Source organism: Ciconia boyciana, chromosome 2, assembly GCF_034638445.1.
Source record: "Ciconia boyciana chromosome 2, ASM3463844v1, whole genome shotgun sequence".
NCBI lineage: Eukaryota > Metazoa > Chordata > Aves > Ciconiiformes > Ciconiidae > Ciconia > Ciconia boyciana.
Window position 1 is genome coordinate 10,141,790 of NC_132935.1, and position 15,945 is coordinate 10,157,734.

At 38.0% G+C, this 15,945-nt stretch overlaps 1 protein-coding gene across 2 annotated transcripts in view; it reads left to right on the forward strand.

Annotated features, from left to right (window-relative positions):
- The window catches only part of ADCY8 (adenylate cyclase 8), a 131,800-nt gene that overhangs the window by 66,331 nt on the left and 49,524 nt on the right, over positions 1-15,945 (forward strand). For both annotated transcript variants that reach the window (XM_072851882.1, XM_072851883.1), the window contains exons 5-6: positions 427-554; positions 11,739-11,897. In XM_072851882.1, the coding sequence (XP_072707983.1) occupies positions 427-554; positions 11,739-11,897 (287 nt within the window). The remainder of the gene's footprint in view (positions 1-426; positions 555-11,738; positions 11,898-15,945) is intronic.

Sequence of the window (15,945 nt, forward strand, 5' to 3'; positions counted from 1 at the left end):
TGGAAACTTTAGGTGGGAAGGGATTATCATTGGGACGAAAGAGGTTTTTCATTTATTGCCAGTGTTAAAAGCGGGCAGAAAGGATGCCCTGGAGAAATAGTCTAAAATGGGTTGGTTATTCATTATCTCAGCTGGTGTTTCTGAATCCTTGGCCTAGCTTCCAGCCTAACTCTGATGAAACCTTTCTCACCATCAGCAAGGACATCTCTGACTAGCATAACACAAAAATCACTATATCCGTTTTTACTGAAAATGTAAAGGTACATTATTTCAAATGTGAAATAAATCAAGATTGTATTAATCACATCCAGCAACAAGTTTTTAATTTTTTTTTCAGTATTTTTTTCAACCCCTTCCACATTTATCTTAAAATTACGAAAACATAGCTGCAAATCTTTGCTTTCTCTTTGATACATTTACGTATAGGAACATCATTGTCTCAGAATAAAGATCCTGGGGGACTGTTACTACTGCGTGTCGGGGCTCCCAGAACCTCGCCAGGACCATGCACACTGCTGTGTTGAAATGGGGCTCAGCATGATCAAAACTATCAGGTAATGCTTTTTTTTTTTTCCCTTCTTCTTGTTTTGTTGTTTCTGACAGTGTCCTGAACTTCTTATCTGAGAATGCTATTACTAGACAAGTAATTCCTGTGGTGGTTCAGGGACCTCAGGATTATCACTGTGAAAAGGGCAGGACTTTTTCAATCCATGTAATGCGTGGGAACAGATACTAAATGCATTTTATTAACCTGTGCTGTTTCAGAGCATGTAACATGATAGCTGTGTGTGCATTGCAAGTGATAGGTTTCACAGATCTTAACCGTTCTCACTTTGCACTGTTGTCATTTTTAAGAGGAGGTTAATGAGGAGGAGACTGAATTGCTTCCAATAATCCCTTTAATAAAATAAAACAACAATATAAACACTAAATAGACAGCTGTGGCAATACTTTAGCTTGGAAACTAGCTCATAGCCAAACTCATAAGCACTAAGATTTGCCAGATGAGCAAATTTTACTTGTTAAATTAGGTTTGTGCTTAAATCCATGAGGGCTGGAAATGTTTTAATTAAGGGATGTGTTCCCATCATGTAAATATAGTTGTGTTGCTGAAAGATTATTGTATTTTGATGCAATCAGGATTAATAAAAACAGTGTTTCAGCAGTCCATGTATAGAGCTTGTCCAATGACTATCTGTGACAGTGGCCAACATCCGATCCTCCAAGAGAGGTTTTCTCCATCTTTTTTGTCCTCGGTATCAATGTGGCTGAGTTCCCCCTCTCTAAATTCTTCTGCTGCTGCTGTCTTCCCTAAAACAGTGTTGCCTAACCTGAGCACTCTCCTCTTTCCATGGTTGTTTTGCTGTCCAATCTCTTTGTCTGCTTCTTTTCCAGACTGCTTTCCTCCTTTAATCTGAGTCTGTCTCATTACATACATCAGACAGTTAATGCGTACTGCAGCTACATTACTGAGATAATAGAGAAAGAATTTGACAAAAATTAATTAATGGAAAATGTAACTGAATAATGATTATGCAACAATGATCTCTAAGAAGATTGGATTCAATTATCACAGACTAAATGCTGCACAAAGTAATCAATATTTTGCTTCTGGAATCCCCACAGTGAAAGTGAAACACAAATTAGAGAACATACACAGATGAAAAAAGCTACCAGCGTTGACAAAAATTTGTGGAGACACACATCAAATCATTTGCATTTGCTTGGTAATACCACCTGCAGCAAACCCATTGTAAGCCATTTTTCTTCCAAGGTAGTACATTTCTCTGAATCTCCTTACACATGTGGAAGTCTCTAACACCCTGGTGCCATTTTATGAACCGGGTCTCAAAGGCAGTAATCCAGTAGAAATGGTACTGTAGTTTTACTATTTTAAATGGCAGTTCTATTCAGCGGGAGCTGAGAAACCAAAGTCCGTTAGGACTTTGGTTTCCATGCAACCATTTGGTTGTCCAATGGACTTGGACTCCAATGGAGGTCCACAATGTCCATTAGGACTTTGGTCATCCCAGGCTAATTCAGTTCAGATTGCCTCCAATTTATTTGATAATCTCAATATCTGAATTTCTGGCCATTCAATGAGCAAGATTTTTTCCCCAGGCTTTTCTGTTCAGAATATAGGAGCCTATAGGAGCCTTATGTTATTTATCTTAATGTGTGCTCATATAGTTCACAGGGAGGACCAATCCTTCCATGGGATATTACAAATACTTCAGTCCACATTTCTGAGACAATTTCAAGTTATCTACAGTCTATTAACTAGAACTTAAATTAGTAGATATCTCTCTCAGTTAAAATGAAAAAACCCCCACTTTTTTTAGAAAACTGAGTTTTTAATATATTCGTCACTGCAGAATTTGATCAGATCTAAAACCTGCTAGAAGTGACATTTTGATGATTATAAAATTTTTAATCTTCATTTGAAGATTTCACAAAATAAATATTTTGTATGTCCAAAATAATAGGGAGATGATCCAAGATATGAGAAACCATCATTCAGACTTCACAATTACATTGAAGTTATATAGGCAAACTCAAAGCCTTCTTGCAAATCAGAGGATATTTACAGGACATTTCCAAAAATTTCACTACTCATAAAGCCTACATGAACAGTTGTTTCTTCTCCCTCTTGCAGAGCTAGATCTTAGCTTTTAAATCTTAGCTATATTTTAGCTCACGCACTTAGCCTAGCTTAAAAATTAGACATTAAAACAAAAACCGGTATTTATGCTACAATATCCCACTTATAATTGGGATTTAGGCACCTAGATCATGGAGAGCAATCCAGGTACTTTTTGAACTCCTAATTCTTGTACCAGTTTAAATTCTTTATGCAATTAATGTAGAAGGAAGCATTACATTAGGCAGACCACATTTTCCCCTGCAGGTCCTCCAAGATTTCTGTTCTCTCCATTCACAACAGGCAGTTGGTAACATTGCAAGGATCAGTACCAACACTTCTGGTGAGGCAGTGCCCAAAAATCTACCATCTCAGGGTACCATTACTGAATTTTCCTTCTAGCCTTCTTGATGACTGCATGGTCAGTAGGAATTGAACAAGAATTTAAAATCTATTCATTATACAACATGTAAAATAAATCTACATGGACAAATTGACTCACAAGGGACTTCTGAGTGTTTTAATACAACTCATATGTAATAATACAACTCATATCCATACAGCTAAAGTGTTAAATTATTGTTAACTGAGACTCTACAACGTGATCTTAAGCTCATATACCAAGGATTTGAACTTGAGTCTTGCTGCTCCACTTCTCTCTTTGTAGATGTGAGGAACTGTTCAGAATGCAACAAAACAATCCAAGATCATTATTTTCTCTGTAATGATTTTTTGCATCACCGTGTCTTGTGACAAATCTTATAAATGAAAAGCTATTATTGTTATTCCACTCTGTCTTCTTGCACTTTGCTCCCTTAACTATTGAGTACAACTGAAATATGACTTTCAGCCATGAGAAGGTTCTATGAAATCTGATATTTGCTCTAAAGCAAAGAAGCTTTGCCCTATCACATTTATGCATGAGCAAGAATCCTAACTCCAGCTATCTTGCAAAACCCAACCTCCTGTAAAAACCCAACCTCCTCCTCTTGCAAAACCCAACCTCCTCCTCTTTCACTGCAGTTGGAAACACAAATTAAAATAAAAAGAACAAGGTCTTCACAAGGGTTCGTTTATTTAGATGGGTCTTATAGATTTTTCACATGAAATGTAACTCTTCCTGTATGTAATTTTATTGTATTAATGCCTGTCTGTGCTGACAGTTGATAGAAATGAGATACAAGTGGAATGTTTAGTCATCAGATGATAATGTTTCATTTTAACAGTTATCACCCAAGCTAAAGGGGTGTCAGAGATAACACTCAGGGAAACTAAATCTGCAACTGCTCTTAGCTACAAAAAAGAGCAGCCATCTTATCTTTATCTCTATGTCTATATGGGGAAGGAAAGATTAGTAAGAAGAAAGCAGTCATCGGTGTTTTCATTGTGTGTTAGTGAAATTCCAAAGCTGTGTTGGAGTACCAGATGGATGGGATTATGGATGGGATATGTGATAAAATTCAAGATGAGGATATCTATTTGCTGACAGTCAAATATGGAACGTGAGCTTAAGACCTAACAATAAAATGAGGTTAGATTTGGTGAGACAATCTCTTCCTCAAATATATTAAAATGGATGTAAAATAGATAAGAGAAAGATACAGAACATAAAAGTAATTCCAAACTGAGATAATTTCTAAATATCATATTATGCTCCAGAAAGAGATTAGTATGCTTGTTCATTGGGGGTTTCCATTCTTTGGGTTGGGCTGTGAGGAGAGGAACAGCTACATAAAGCATAATGAGGAAAGTTCAGAGGGAAAGTGAGGTAAAGGAGAAAGGAGAGGAAGAGTGAAAGAAGTAGAGGAAGGGTTGTGAAGAGAGGTGAAGGAAATAATCATAAAGAAGAGGAGAGAATGCTTCCAAAGTGGAAATTGTAGAGCATAGTCTGTCAATCTCAAGACCGAGATGAGAATAATGAAATGATGTGGCTGCCTCATTTTAAAAAGCTTGTTAAACATTTTTATAAGGATGCAGGGAAAAGTAACAAAAATAATTTATGAAGCAGAAGTGCCTTTAAAATAAGAGAAGCTTGATCTGTTTAGCTGAGTCAAAAAAAAGATTGAGAAGTTATTTGGTAGCAGCACATAAATTTTATGAGCAGAAAACACTAGATTTAGAAATGGGTGATGGTATTACTAAGAGAAGTGATGGCTTTTCTGTCCCTCAGTGTTTTCAAATCAAAACTGAATTTCTTCCTAGAGTAAATACTTCCATCAGGCACAAATTACTGCAACACAAACAAGCACGAGCAGATAAAATGTACCAGTGTCTGTGGCACAGGGTATCAAGGTGGGCAACATAACTGTCCCTTCTGCTCTTCAGCTTGGGACACAGTGGCAGCATAAGTGACAGGAACTGCCTCCAGGGGTTAAGGGCTGTGATTTCACCACCACTTTCTTAACTGTCCTTGTTCCTAAAATCCCTGTGACTGGGAAGAGGGGGGGGGAGGGGGAGACTGTGTGAGGCCCAGCTCCTCAAGGACTCACTCACATGATATAGTGATGGAAATCCAACAACAATCCACGTAATAGTAGAAATTCAAACAATCCTTTATGCTAGTATATTTGTTTGGTAAGTCAAGGAGTTCTGAGTGATTTCATCTCTTGGATTATTTCCCAGTAAAATACCAGCTGAAAGAGTAATTATTATGACAGAAAAAATAGTCCCAGCATACAATATAAGCTAAACTCCAGAAATTGGATAACAATTTGTCTTCATTAAAAGTCTGTAATTATCTACTAATATTAACATCAGTTCATGAGAGAGGGAAAAAAAAGAAAACCAATGAAACAAACAAACAAAAAAACTCAAACCAAACCAAAAAAAACCCCAAACCCAAATACCACAACTATTTTAGATTATCTCAGTGACTGACCTGGCAGATTTCCTGCCTTTTGCAGGAGAAACTGCTTTTAACTTCATCTGTCAGGTATTAAAAAAAAATCATGAAGTGATCAATGCTTGTCAAAGAAGTTACTTAGGCATTGAAACAGCCAGGAATTGCTTTCATATTCCATAATTAATAAATCATTATTTAATTATATAATTATATAATAATGTAATTGATCCAGTTCTGATTCCTGCCACAGATTATTTCTTTTATAATGTACAAGGCTCAGCCTATGTTGTAATGAGCCCTGATTCACAGAAAACAAAATAATGCTTCACAAAACCAGAAACTATTGCTTACCTTCATTTCTGTATGGTGGTGGAAAGTGGCTTTTCAAGATATTCACAAGTTCGTCCAGCACTTTTCAGACAGGCTACAGAGTGAATAGGTTTCGCACTGGGACTGGATCACATCTTCACCTCCATGTGTCCATTTCAGCCACTGTCTGCAAATGAACAGAGCATCAGAACAGTATATCTTTCCCTGTTTTTGCTGTTGGGTGACTATATGAATTGAACTGGCTAGAGATTAATATGTTTGTGTACCTCTGAGACCTCTTTTCTTTGAACGTGACACCAAATACAAGCAAAACTATGTTGGCAAGATGGCATAGGAGTGTGTATTTTGGTATAGCTTTTTATACCAGTTTTCAAATGTAAAAGCAGACTTCTGATAATATTGTTTGTAGTCCCTTGTGCTATATTAGTTTTCTGCCTCTCAGAATAGATAGACATAAGAAACAGGAATATAACAGTAGTTTAACTCTGTCCATGTTGCTATAGTATCCGTCTGAACCCAGAGCAAGTCAGTTATATTAATGATAAGTCTGATGATATGAAACTTCTCCAGATAACAGTTTCTGCTGACATTGGAATCCAGCTCTAATTCCAAGGTAAACTCACCCTGGAGCTATTTTAAACTGGCTTCTTAGGATAATACCTACGTTAAATTGTAAATTCAATGCTGTGTAAAGTCCATCTACAAAGTGTTATATCCTGTGAGTCCTAGTACCTGAGCTGTATTCTTTGAACAGTTCAGTAGATTAATGCACCCTGTTACCTAGCTTTTTAAAAATAATGGATATCTCCTTCACAAGCATGACGCAGTTCCCAGAATCACACCAAAAAGAGCACTTACCTCAGTTCACCTACTACCGTCTCATGTCAGCACCAAAAAGCACTTGAGTTCACTCAGGAAAATTCCACAAATCTGTTGAGTCCAACCAAAAAGTTGTCTACGGAATTGAACCTTAGGATCATAAGAAAGTTCAGCTTGGAGGGGACATCAGGAGATCACTAGTCCCACGTTATTCTCAAAGCACGGTCAGCTATCATCCTTATTTATTTCAACCAGAATACATAGACTTTCCTATTATATCTGCATGAGGATGATAGTGGCTATGTCTTGATGTGTAAGTTAAACAGTGCCAGGGAACGTTAGCTGTTACCAAGAAAAAGTGACACAGACTGGCCAACTCCATTCTTCTAAACTATTTTTGCTTCCAAAACCAGGCAGTTGCATTCAAATTGCCCACTGGAAATGATCTTCATCACATGCAAATGCCTGAACCTGGGGACAGGTTGAGAGAGAGCTATTTGGCCAGGAAAAAACAACTAGCTGTTTTAAGTACCTCAAAGCATAGACAGAAACTTGCACAGTTAAACTGATCAGCACAGATGTAGCCAGTGTGTCACTGTCTGAACCTGCAAGGCATGAATTCCAGGGCATTCAGATTTTTGGCAGCTACAGAAAAGGTTGAAAAGCAGATTTCTGACTTTTGGCTCACCTTCTGCATGCAAATAGGAAAGCCCCTGATTAACAGCACAAAAATCAAATACCCACCAAAGAATGCTAGCCAGAAGGAAACACCAAGATCCAATTAAAATCAATGAAATTTTTATAACTGACTTGACTGAAATGAGATATGGCATGAAAAGCATCAGTCACAATTGCCTCATCCTGGATAACATATCAGACAGCTTGTGAGGTGAACAGGGCTGCTTTATAGATCATCAATAATGCAGCTTCATGCACATACTTTGTCAAAGTATTTTTAGAGGGCCTGTAAAACACTTGAAGCAAATATATTTTTTTTAATTAGAAGCTTCATTGATAGTTGAATAAATTTAAGAGGCAGAAGAACTAAAAGATATGGAATGCCTGAGCTTATGCAAAATAAACACTTCATTTTTTCAGTATCTAATACATGTTATTATTTATAAGAAGTTTTTTTCTGAATAAATGAGAACTACACCTATTGATGAAGATGATCCAGGGTTTGTTGTTTCAAAGTTTTTAATTGCTTTTTTTCCTGTGGCAGTATATAAACAAGACCTCTTAAAGATTTGACCGTGGTGAAGTCCCCTTCTCTACATAATTCAAAAATCTCTTTAACCCCACATCACTCCAAAATTTAAAGAAAAATAATAATTCCATGGCTTTTTACATACTAATCGATCACTTCACTTTTAAACTACAACTATCTCTTCTTTATTCAATTTTAAGCATTACAACAAAAGTTTGGCGAAAACTAATGTCTCCACAAACAAGTTCTCAACAGCTCTGCTCTCAGTCTTGTGTTGCAAATAATAAAGCAATGGGAGCGGGACCAGATCACTGTTCTGCTTTGATTCATGTTCTGGACAGGGTCTGTTTAAATATATCTCAGACTGCCTGTGGCTCGATTCAATCAGGTCCCCTTATGCAATTAGTTTCCTACCTATCAACATAAGAGCACATTGCTGTGAAGAGCAAGTAAGAGGAGGATGTGAAGATGGGGGCCCTGCAGGTTCACCAGCACCGCAGCAGACAGAAAAACAGAACGGCCTTCAGTCAAAGGATGCAGCCAGGTACCCAAATCCACACTGACTGCAGATGAAGAGCTGAGATCAAATATCACCTAAGCAGCACACAGGAATAAGTTGCTGGGAGGTTGTGAAACGCAACAGATGAGGCAAGAGAGATAGGACCTTTATTAGGGTCTATAGTGTCATGCAGGAGGCAGTGTAGGCAGCACAGCTATGTGAAGTTTTGAATAAAAGCGGAAGTCCTGGCTGATAGAGACTGATGAAGCCTTTTCAGGCCATCATCACATTTTTATGACAAAGGAAAAGTCAAAATCTAGCAATCCTTAGTGAATACTCTGGAAACAGAGGGATGTATTGCTCACTTGCACAATCATTTTTACCTGGTCTCTCCAATGAGATCTTTGTGTGTTAGTTCTCAGGTAGGGTACAAATAAAAGGCCATAATTTACAGTATTTAGCAGAATAGAATAGAATAGAATAATTTCAGTTGGAAGGGACCTACAATGATCGTCTAGTCCAACTGCCTGACCACTTCAGGGATGACCAAAAGCTAAAGCACGTTATTAAGGGCATTGTCCAAATGCCTCTTAAACATTGACAGGCATGGGCCATTGACCACCTCTCTAGGAAGCCTGTTCCAGTTGACCACCCTTTCAGTAAAGAAATACTTCCTAATGTCAAGTCTGAACCTCCCCTGGCGCAGCTTTGAGCCATTCCCACGCGTCCTATCACTGGATACCAGGGAGAAGAGCTCAGCACCTCCCTCTCCACTTCCCCTCCTTAGGAAGCTGTAAGAGCAATGAGGTCACCCCTCAGCCTCCTTTTCTCCAAACTAGACAAACCCAGAGTCCTTAGCTGCTCCTCATAGGACATGCCTTCCAGCCCTTTCACCACCTTTGTTGCCCTCCTCTGGATGCATTCAAGGACCTTCACATCCTTCTTAAATGGTGAGACCCAGAACTGCACAGAGTACTCAAGGTGAGGCCGTACCACTGCTGAATACAGCGGGATAATCACCTCTTTTGAGCGGCTGGTTATGCTGTGTTTGAGGCACCCCAGGATGTGGTTTGCCCTGTTGGCTACCAGGGCACACTGCTGGCTCCTGTTGAGCCTGCTGTTGACCAGCACCCCCAGATCCCTTTCTGCAGGGCTGATCTCCAGGAACTCCTCTCCCAATCTATACTTGTGTCCAGTGTTACTCTGTCTGACATTTGGACTTCTTAAATTCCATGCCATTGATGATTGCCCAAAGCTAGTATTGTCCAATGTTAAATCCTAGTATTTATTAGTAATTAAATACTATAGTACTTAAAATCTAAATTGGTCTAATAGAGTGTGTGTATATATATATGTAGAGAGAGATATTACATAAATATATGCTATTAGCCCATTTTGTTAAACGTAAGGTCCTCTTATTGTGTGCGTTTTTCAATGAAAAGCTTTTTGCTCAATTGTTCCTCTGGATCCAATTAGCTTTTTATTTCAAGATAAGGAAATCAGACATAAAATGAGAAATAATTGTCTTAGTCTGAACAAAAGAAAAAGGCAGAATGGGGAAACGATCATGTGGGGAGTTGTATGATAATTCCTCTGACAGTTATGAGTGTTAGTTTAGATATTTTTGTAGCATATCCATAAAAATTATTCAAAACACATTACAAATTGCAGTGCTTTCACTTCTCATAACTCTTCTCACAACATTTAAGGTACTACTTCAGTGTGGAGGAGTTGTTTTCATGTCCCATCTTCCAGAGACAGGTGATTGTTTGTTTAATTTTGGTATTTCAAGCCCTCTTGCTTGCAAATCAAAGAATAAATTTGTAAATGAAAACTATAAACTTGGTGTATCAGAATGCAGATAAATCCCTTCTCAAAGCTTCTTTTTTATTATTTTATGATTAACTTTAAAAAATGTATTTCTTTTAGATATCTGAAATACGTTATCTTCCTGATACGATGAACAGATCTTCCTGTAGGGAAACAACTGCACTGAAACTTATCATATGCATGCTTTTCTCCAAGGTTTCAGAATATGCAGGAAAGGGAAAAAAAGATGAATTACTTATTTTCAGTTCCTCACATTTTTATATGACTAGTTTGTCTCCATTTTAAAACTCTCATTTCTTTCCCCCAAACTGAATTGATGCCCCGTTGCAACAGTGAAAGGCCAAGTATTGAATGTAAGCAATTTACCCTTTTCTCCTCCAGAGAGGGTCTGTCAAGGTCATGACTGAGGCATCTGAGGCAATGGTAGTTAGCTTCAGAGTTGTGAAATAGAGCTGTTTATTCTTTGCCTGCTCTGTTGTGTGATCTTGCTGTGCTGCTATTGACTTCAGTGACCGTAGAACCGGGACTCTTTACAGAGAAACAGCAGCATTGTTTGTAGACCAACAGTAGCAACGTGCTTTTCCTATCCTGAGCATGCTATTCAAATATTAATGAACACTAGCTCTCATATATTTCTGGTGCAAATAATTGTTGTCATACAGGCAGAACTGGAAAAGTGCTTTCTTTGTCATCCCAAAGGATACAGCTCAATTATTTTAGTTGTGAACTTCTCACAGTGATGTGCTGGAGTATCTCAATACTGATTTGGAAGATGCAGCCCTAGGTCTAAGACACTACTAAGGTGCCTGTGGCTATGAACAATATATGTTGCCTTGTATCAGAAGAGGAAGATACTATTTTAACACAGTAAAATTCCCTTTATAACCAATAGACGTATTAATTGAAAACAGTGTGGGGACAAAGTCCCTTTTTTGAGACTGCTAACAAATATGCCTGCATGAGTTTACTTTTGAAGAGGTGAAATGGTCTTTGCCATCACACAGAATGGAGGAAACTGATTTCAGAAGGACACTGTTATCATAACAGAGCAAATGGTGTTCCGGCCAAATCTACTGAAAATAATTCACCTTTGGACAAAGAATAACTGGAAAATTTCAGCCAATAAAATAACATTTTTGAAATATTGAAATTTTTTCAAAAATTATAATAGAATATAAAAGTATATGCAGGTTTGATGATAATAGTTTTTGTAATGTTGTTGAATGCTGTTTTATAATTACAAGCTAAAGGACTCATGAGTCCAGACACTTCACTCAGACATTTTTTTCTCTCCCTATCTTTCTCTTTCTGTCTGATGGGAATAATAACATGTGCCATGGAACCATGCATGCAATTATGCACTTAATGATAACCTGGCTTTTAGAGTCATTTTATCGCTACCTGTACTTTTCTACCTAGAAAGTTATCTCTTCATTTTTACAGACTAAGTGGTTCTGTATAACAAATGACATTGTATTTTACATCATACCCTTTTCTAAAAGATATAAAAAACCACGGCATATACTTTCATGAGTCTGGTCTTTTTTCTTTTTTTTGTTTTGTTTAACAGATATGTTAGGTCAAGAACGAAGCATGACATTGACATGAGAATAGGGATACATTCGGGATCGGTTCTGTGTGGAGTGCTGGGCCTGCGAAAGTGGCAGTTTGATGTCTGGTCATGGGATGTGGATATCGCAAACAAACTCGAGTCAGGTGGAATTCCTGGGTAAGGCAACGCGTATGTCCCACAGTCAGAAAACATTGCCAACACAGTACACTGTTAACCTTGTCAACAGATTAACTTACCTTATTTCATCAACTATGAACTTTTTTTTTTTTTTTTGCTATTTTGCAGTTGGCAAGGATTTGTGAGGCTATAGTCAAAAAAGGTAGAAATGGTCAGCTTGCAGAGGCATTGGAAAAGACAAAAATATTTCTTTTTCTTTGCCAGCTGTGATTTCCTAAAAAAGGTCAGTGGTTGTATTCAGCCCACATAATACTCAGAGGTAACCCAAATTTCCCAGTTAGGTGTTGACCATTCCTGAGGTTTTTCCAGGCTTCATTCTCTCATCCTTTGCATTCAAATGCTGTTGTGAGGCACAAGGCTGCAATTTATTTTATTTCAGAATGCACAAAGTGTGGGAAGAATTATGTGTTCATAGGTCGTTACACTAATAACAATGTGTTATGGACAGCAGGCTCTCTAGGAAGCGTTTTAAATAATTGAATGCTTTAGTAGATGTTTTGAGACATTTATGTCAGCCTGTCTATATGTGAAAATACATGGTTTTCCATTGAGCTGCCTAGTTTTCTTTTGTCTGAGGTGGCTGATTCACCTGGAAGGCAGAATGTTATTTCTGCCTCACATGGCCTATACCTCACAGTAGTCTGGAAGCTGTAAATCCTAAATTTGAAGCAACAGTAGTGGTTGCAGGAATTCTCTGTTTGTTTTCAGTTCCACCTTCCATTGATGAAAGATGTAGAAAAAGATCCCCTACAACAATTCAATTTTTGGCCATGGAACATAGAAGCAATAGCAGCAGACATCTTTATGTGGAAAAAGTCTAAGTGATGCTGTCATCTTGAGTAAGAGATGTTTTGAGTCATCAAATTTGAGTCCTGTGCTGTACTCCCTACACACACATCAGGATCTGTCAGAGCTGTCACGTTCCCAGGAAGTTAGAAAGATATTTGCTTTACGTTGTATTTGCAAATGCATGCCCCTTCCACCGTTCCCCATAGTAGACCTTTATACTAATATATATTCTTAGAATCAGCAGAAAATGAAATATCGCATGCTCTGATAACAACTTCTATACTCTGCATATGTCACCAGTGTATAAAACTGCAGAAAAAATTTATTTCCCTGCTGCTTATCCCACGGTAGCCTCAGCTGACTAAGAAAGGTCACATGCTGCTTTGTTAACTTGAGCAAATCAATCATCTAAGTTTCACCATCCACACCTGCAAAACGTCTAGTTCGTTGCTGTTAATGTGTGCAAGTAGTACGGCTATTAATGAATAACCCAGCGAATGCACCACCTTGCTGTTGCTGATAAAATGCCTGGCTAGGATGCAGTCTATCAGAGCAGAGTGATTTCCACTCCTGTATATCAGTTTGCCAACAGAACAAAGCCTCTATGTGACAGCCATTCACTAAGTCTCTCAAAACAGTGATTTACATCAGGCTTTCCTAGTGCACAGAGCAGATTTAATAGAGCAGTTAAGTTCACTTCAGCCTCTCCTTACTTCGCCTTGCCACCAGCATTCAAATCCCCCTGCCTGCTGCAATGCCGAGATCATTCCCATTCCCAGAACTGCACTGCTTTCCTCTGTTTTGTCAGAAAAGCTGCCCTGGGTTTATGAATGGTCCTGCTCCCACAGTGTGAAACGAGCAAAGATGAACCACAGCCCTTTCCTGAGTGCGCAGCGGAGGAAGGCAGCTCGCCTGCCCGGGATGGGGAGAATCCCTCCACGCACTCCGGGGTCAGGAGAGAAGGGGCTCAGCTCTTCCCCTTGCTGGTCGCATATCACCCTGAGACCTCATAAGCACGGGTGATGCAGGGACAGATTGCCCCCAAGTGAAGGAGCATAAGCGGGCAGCCCAGTTTTCGTGGAAGGAGGCACTCGGGAGCATTGAGAAAAAGCAATCATTTCTGGGTTTCTGAGAGGAAAAAAATGTGTCCACAACACCTGAGAAGGAAACCATGTAAGAACCTGTAGTGTTATTTCAGAGACACTCTTCTGCCAGGACCCCATCTTCTAATAGTCTTCACCTGGTGTATCTGGGTATTAATCTATGGTATTGAATTGGCATAAAACCTAGCTAATAGTGAATTTTCCAGGATGTATCAATGACAGGTATCATCTAAAGCTTTGGGCCTGATATGTTTTCAACAGTAGGACAGGCTATGCCTTTTTACTTCAATGCTCAGGTTCCCGATTTACTGCATTTTTATAAAATTAGAAAGACATCTCTCCACTATACATTTTAAGTTTTTTTAAGTAAGCTGTACAAAAGTTGAAACCAGAAAATATTTTTAATCTACCAACTATTTATTAATACTTGGTCCATTTAAGAGTATTACATCAATAGCCAGCTCCACGCTCTAGTTAAATCTGTTATCATTTCCATTATAAAATCTATATTTCAGGGCTTTATAATGCAATCTTTCCAAATTATATTAGTGGAAACTCAGCACAAAGATAGTCACCCTGGCAACTAATGTATCATTTTCTTTTTCTTTCTTCTTTTTTTTCTTTTTTCTTTTTTTTTTTTTTATTAGTACTTTACATAAAGCAATTTAGTCTATTTGGGTTTCTAAGAGCTAGGAAATGCATTGTCTTTCTGAGAGATCATATGATCTGATTTTAAAGTCCAGGCCAAAAGTTGCTTATATTTCAGAAACATTTTTACTGCTTTTTATTGTCAGTTTTACTGACATTTGACTACAAAAGAGTACTAATCTCTGTGGACATCATAACAGCATGACTTCAGACAGTGAAAGTTGTACAAAACCTGTGTTGGCTTTAGAGGGAAACTGAGGCAGGTTAAAAAATGGCTGAGATGATACACATTTTTGATCTTTTAATTATATACTGATATTTAATACTCTACATAGACCTAGTTTGTGCCAAATTCTGATACTCCTAGGTATTTCACAATGCTTAAAGACAACCAGAACTTTATTTTCTGGCAATACGTGCACATCATACATGTGCTTATAGCCTTTCTACTCCAGCAGTTTATGCAATTTGACTTTATAGTGGCATCCTTTAAGTTCCAGAAGAAAGTTCCCAAGGGGCATGCTAGGACCATTTCCTTCAGTGGAGACAAGCCAATTTGTGGTGCCTGAGAAAAATGCCTCAGCATGTGTTATTAAGAAATTATCAAAAATTTTAGCTGACTGAACTTTAGGAACCTGTCTGCGAGCCTGACTTTCAAAAAGTGCCATGCATCCAAATTTGAAAAATGAACTGATTTTAAAGTATCTTAATGGAGTCACTACATTTATTTGCTTGAGTTAGCTAAGTGCCTAATGAACATCTCCTCTTACTGCATTTATGATGCTGCATTATAAAGTATAGCACGGCTAACCATGTGGATGTGTTTTAGAGGTGTCTGCAATTTACCGTACATGTAGGAAGTTGAAGATTTCTTAAAAATAAAAATAAACCCTACTTTTTCCCTTTTTTTTTTTTACTTGAACTTCTTTCTGTCCTTCTCAAGCAGTCATAATTATGGTTAACAAAGTCCAAATACAAAGCACCTCCAGGTTTGATTGGAAGACATCCAAAGCCTTAACATGATTTTGCAATATCTGAACTTTTTGTATGTCATCTCTTAGATTCAACTTCACTTTTGCAAAAGCTTCTTTAACTCATCACTTAGTCTTACCAGAAATTGTCACCCCACCTGCCTTTATATAGTTTCCCTATTTCCCTAATTCACTTCAGATGCAATCAGACCATTAATTTCAACTGTCTAAGCTACCTCAGGTAACTGAAGGAAATTAAAGAGCTTTCACACAAACTGCTCTACTGCATACCATATATTTTCCTCTCACCATATTTACCTGAAGTGGCAATTTTCATTCACTCTGAATAGTATTTTACTCAGGAAGGTCTCCCATTAAACTATTACTGTGAGCAAAAGTATCAGGTGTGAACATCAAAGTGTTTTTCCTGTGACAGGGCTTTGTGCATTCATGTGATTCTATTGAATATGCCTTGAGAGTATTTGTCCCCAAATGAAGCTCATGTTTTTTTAATTC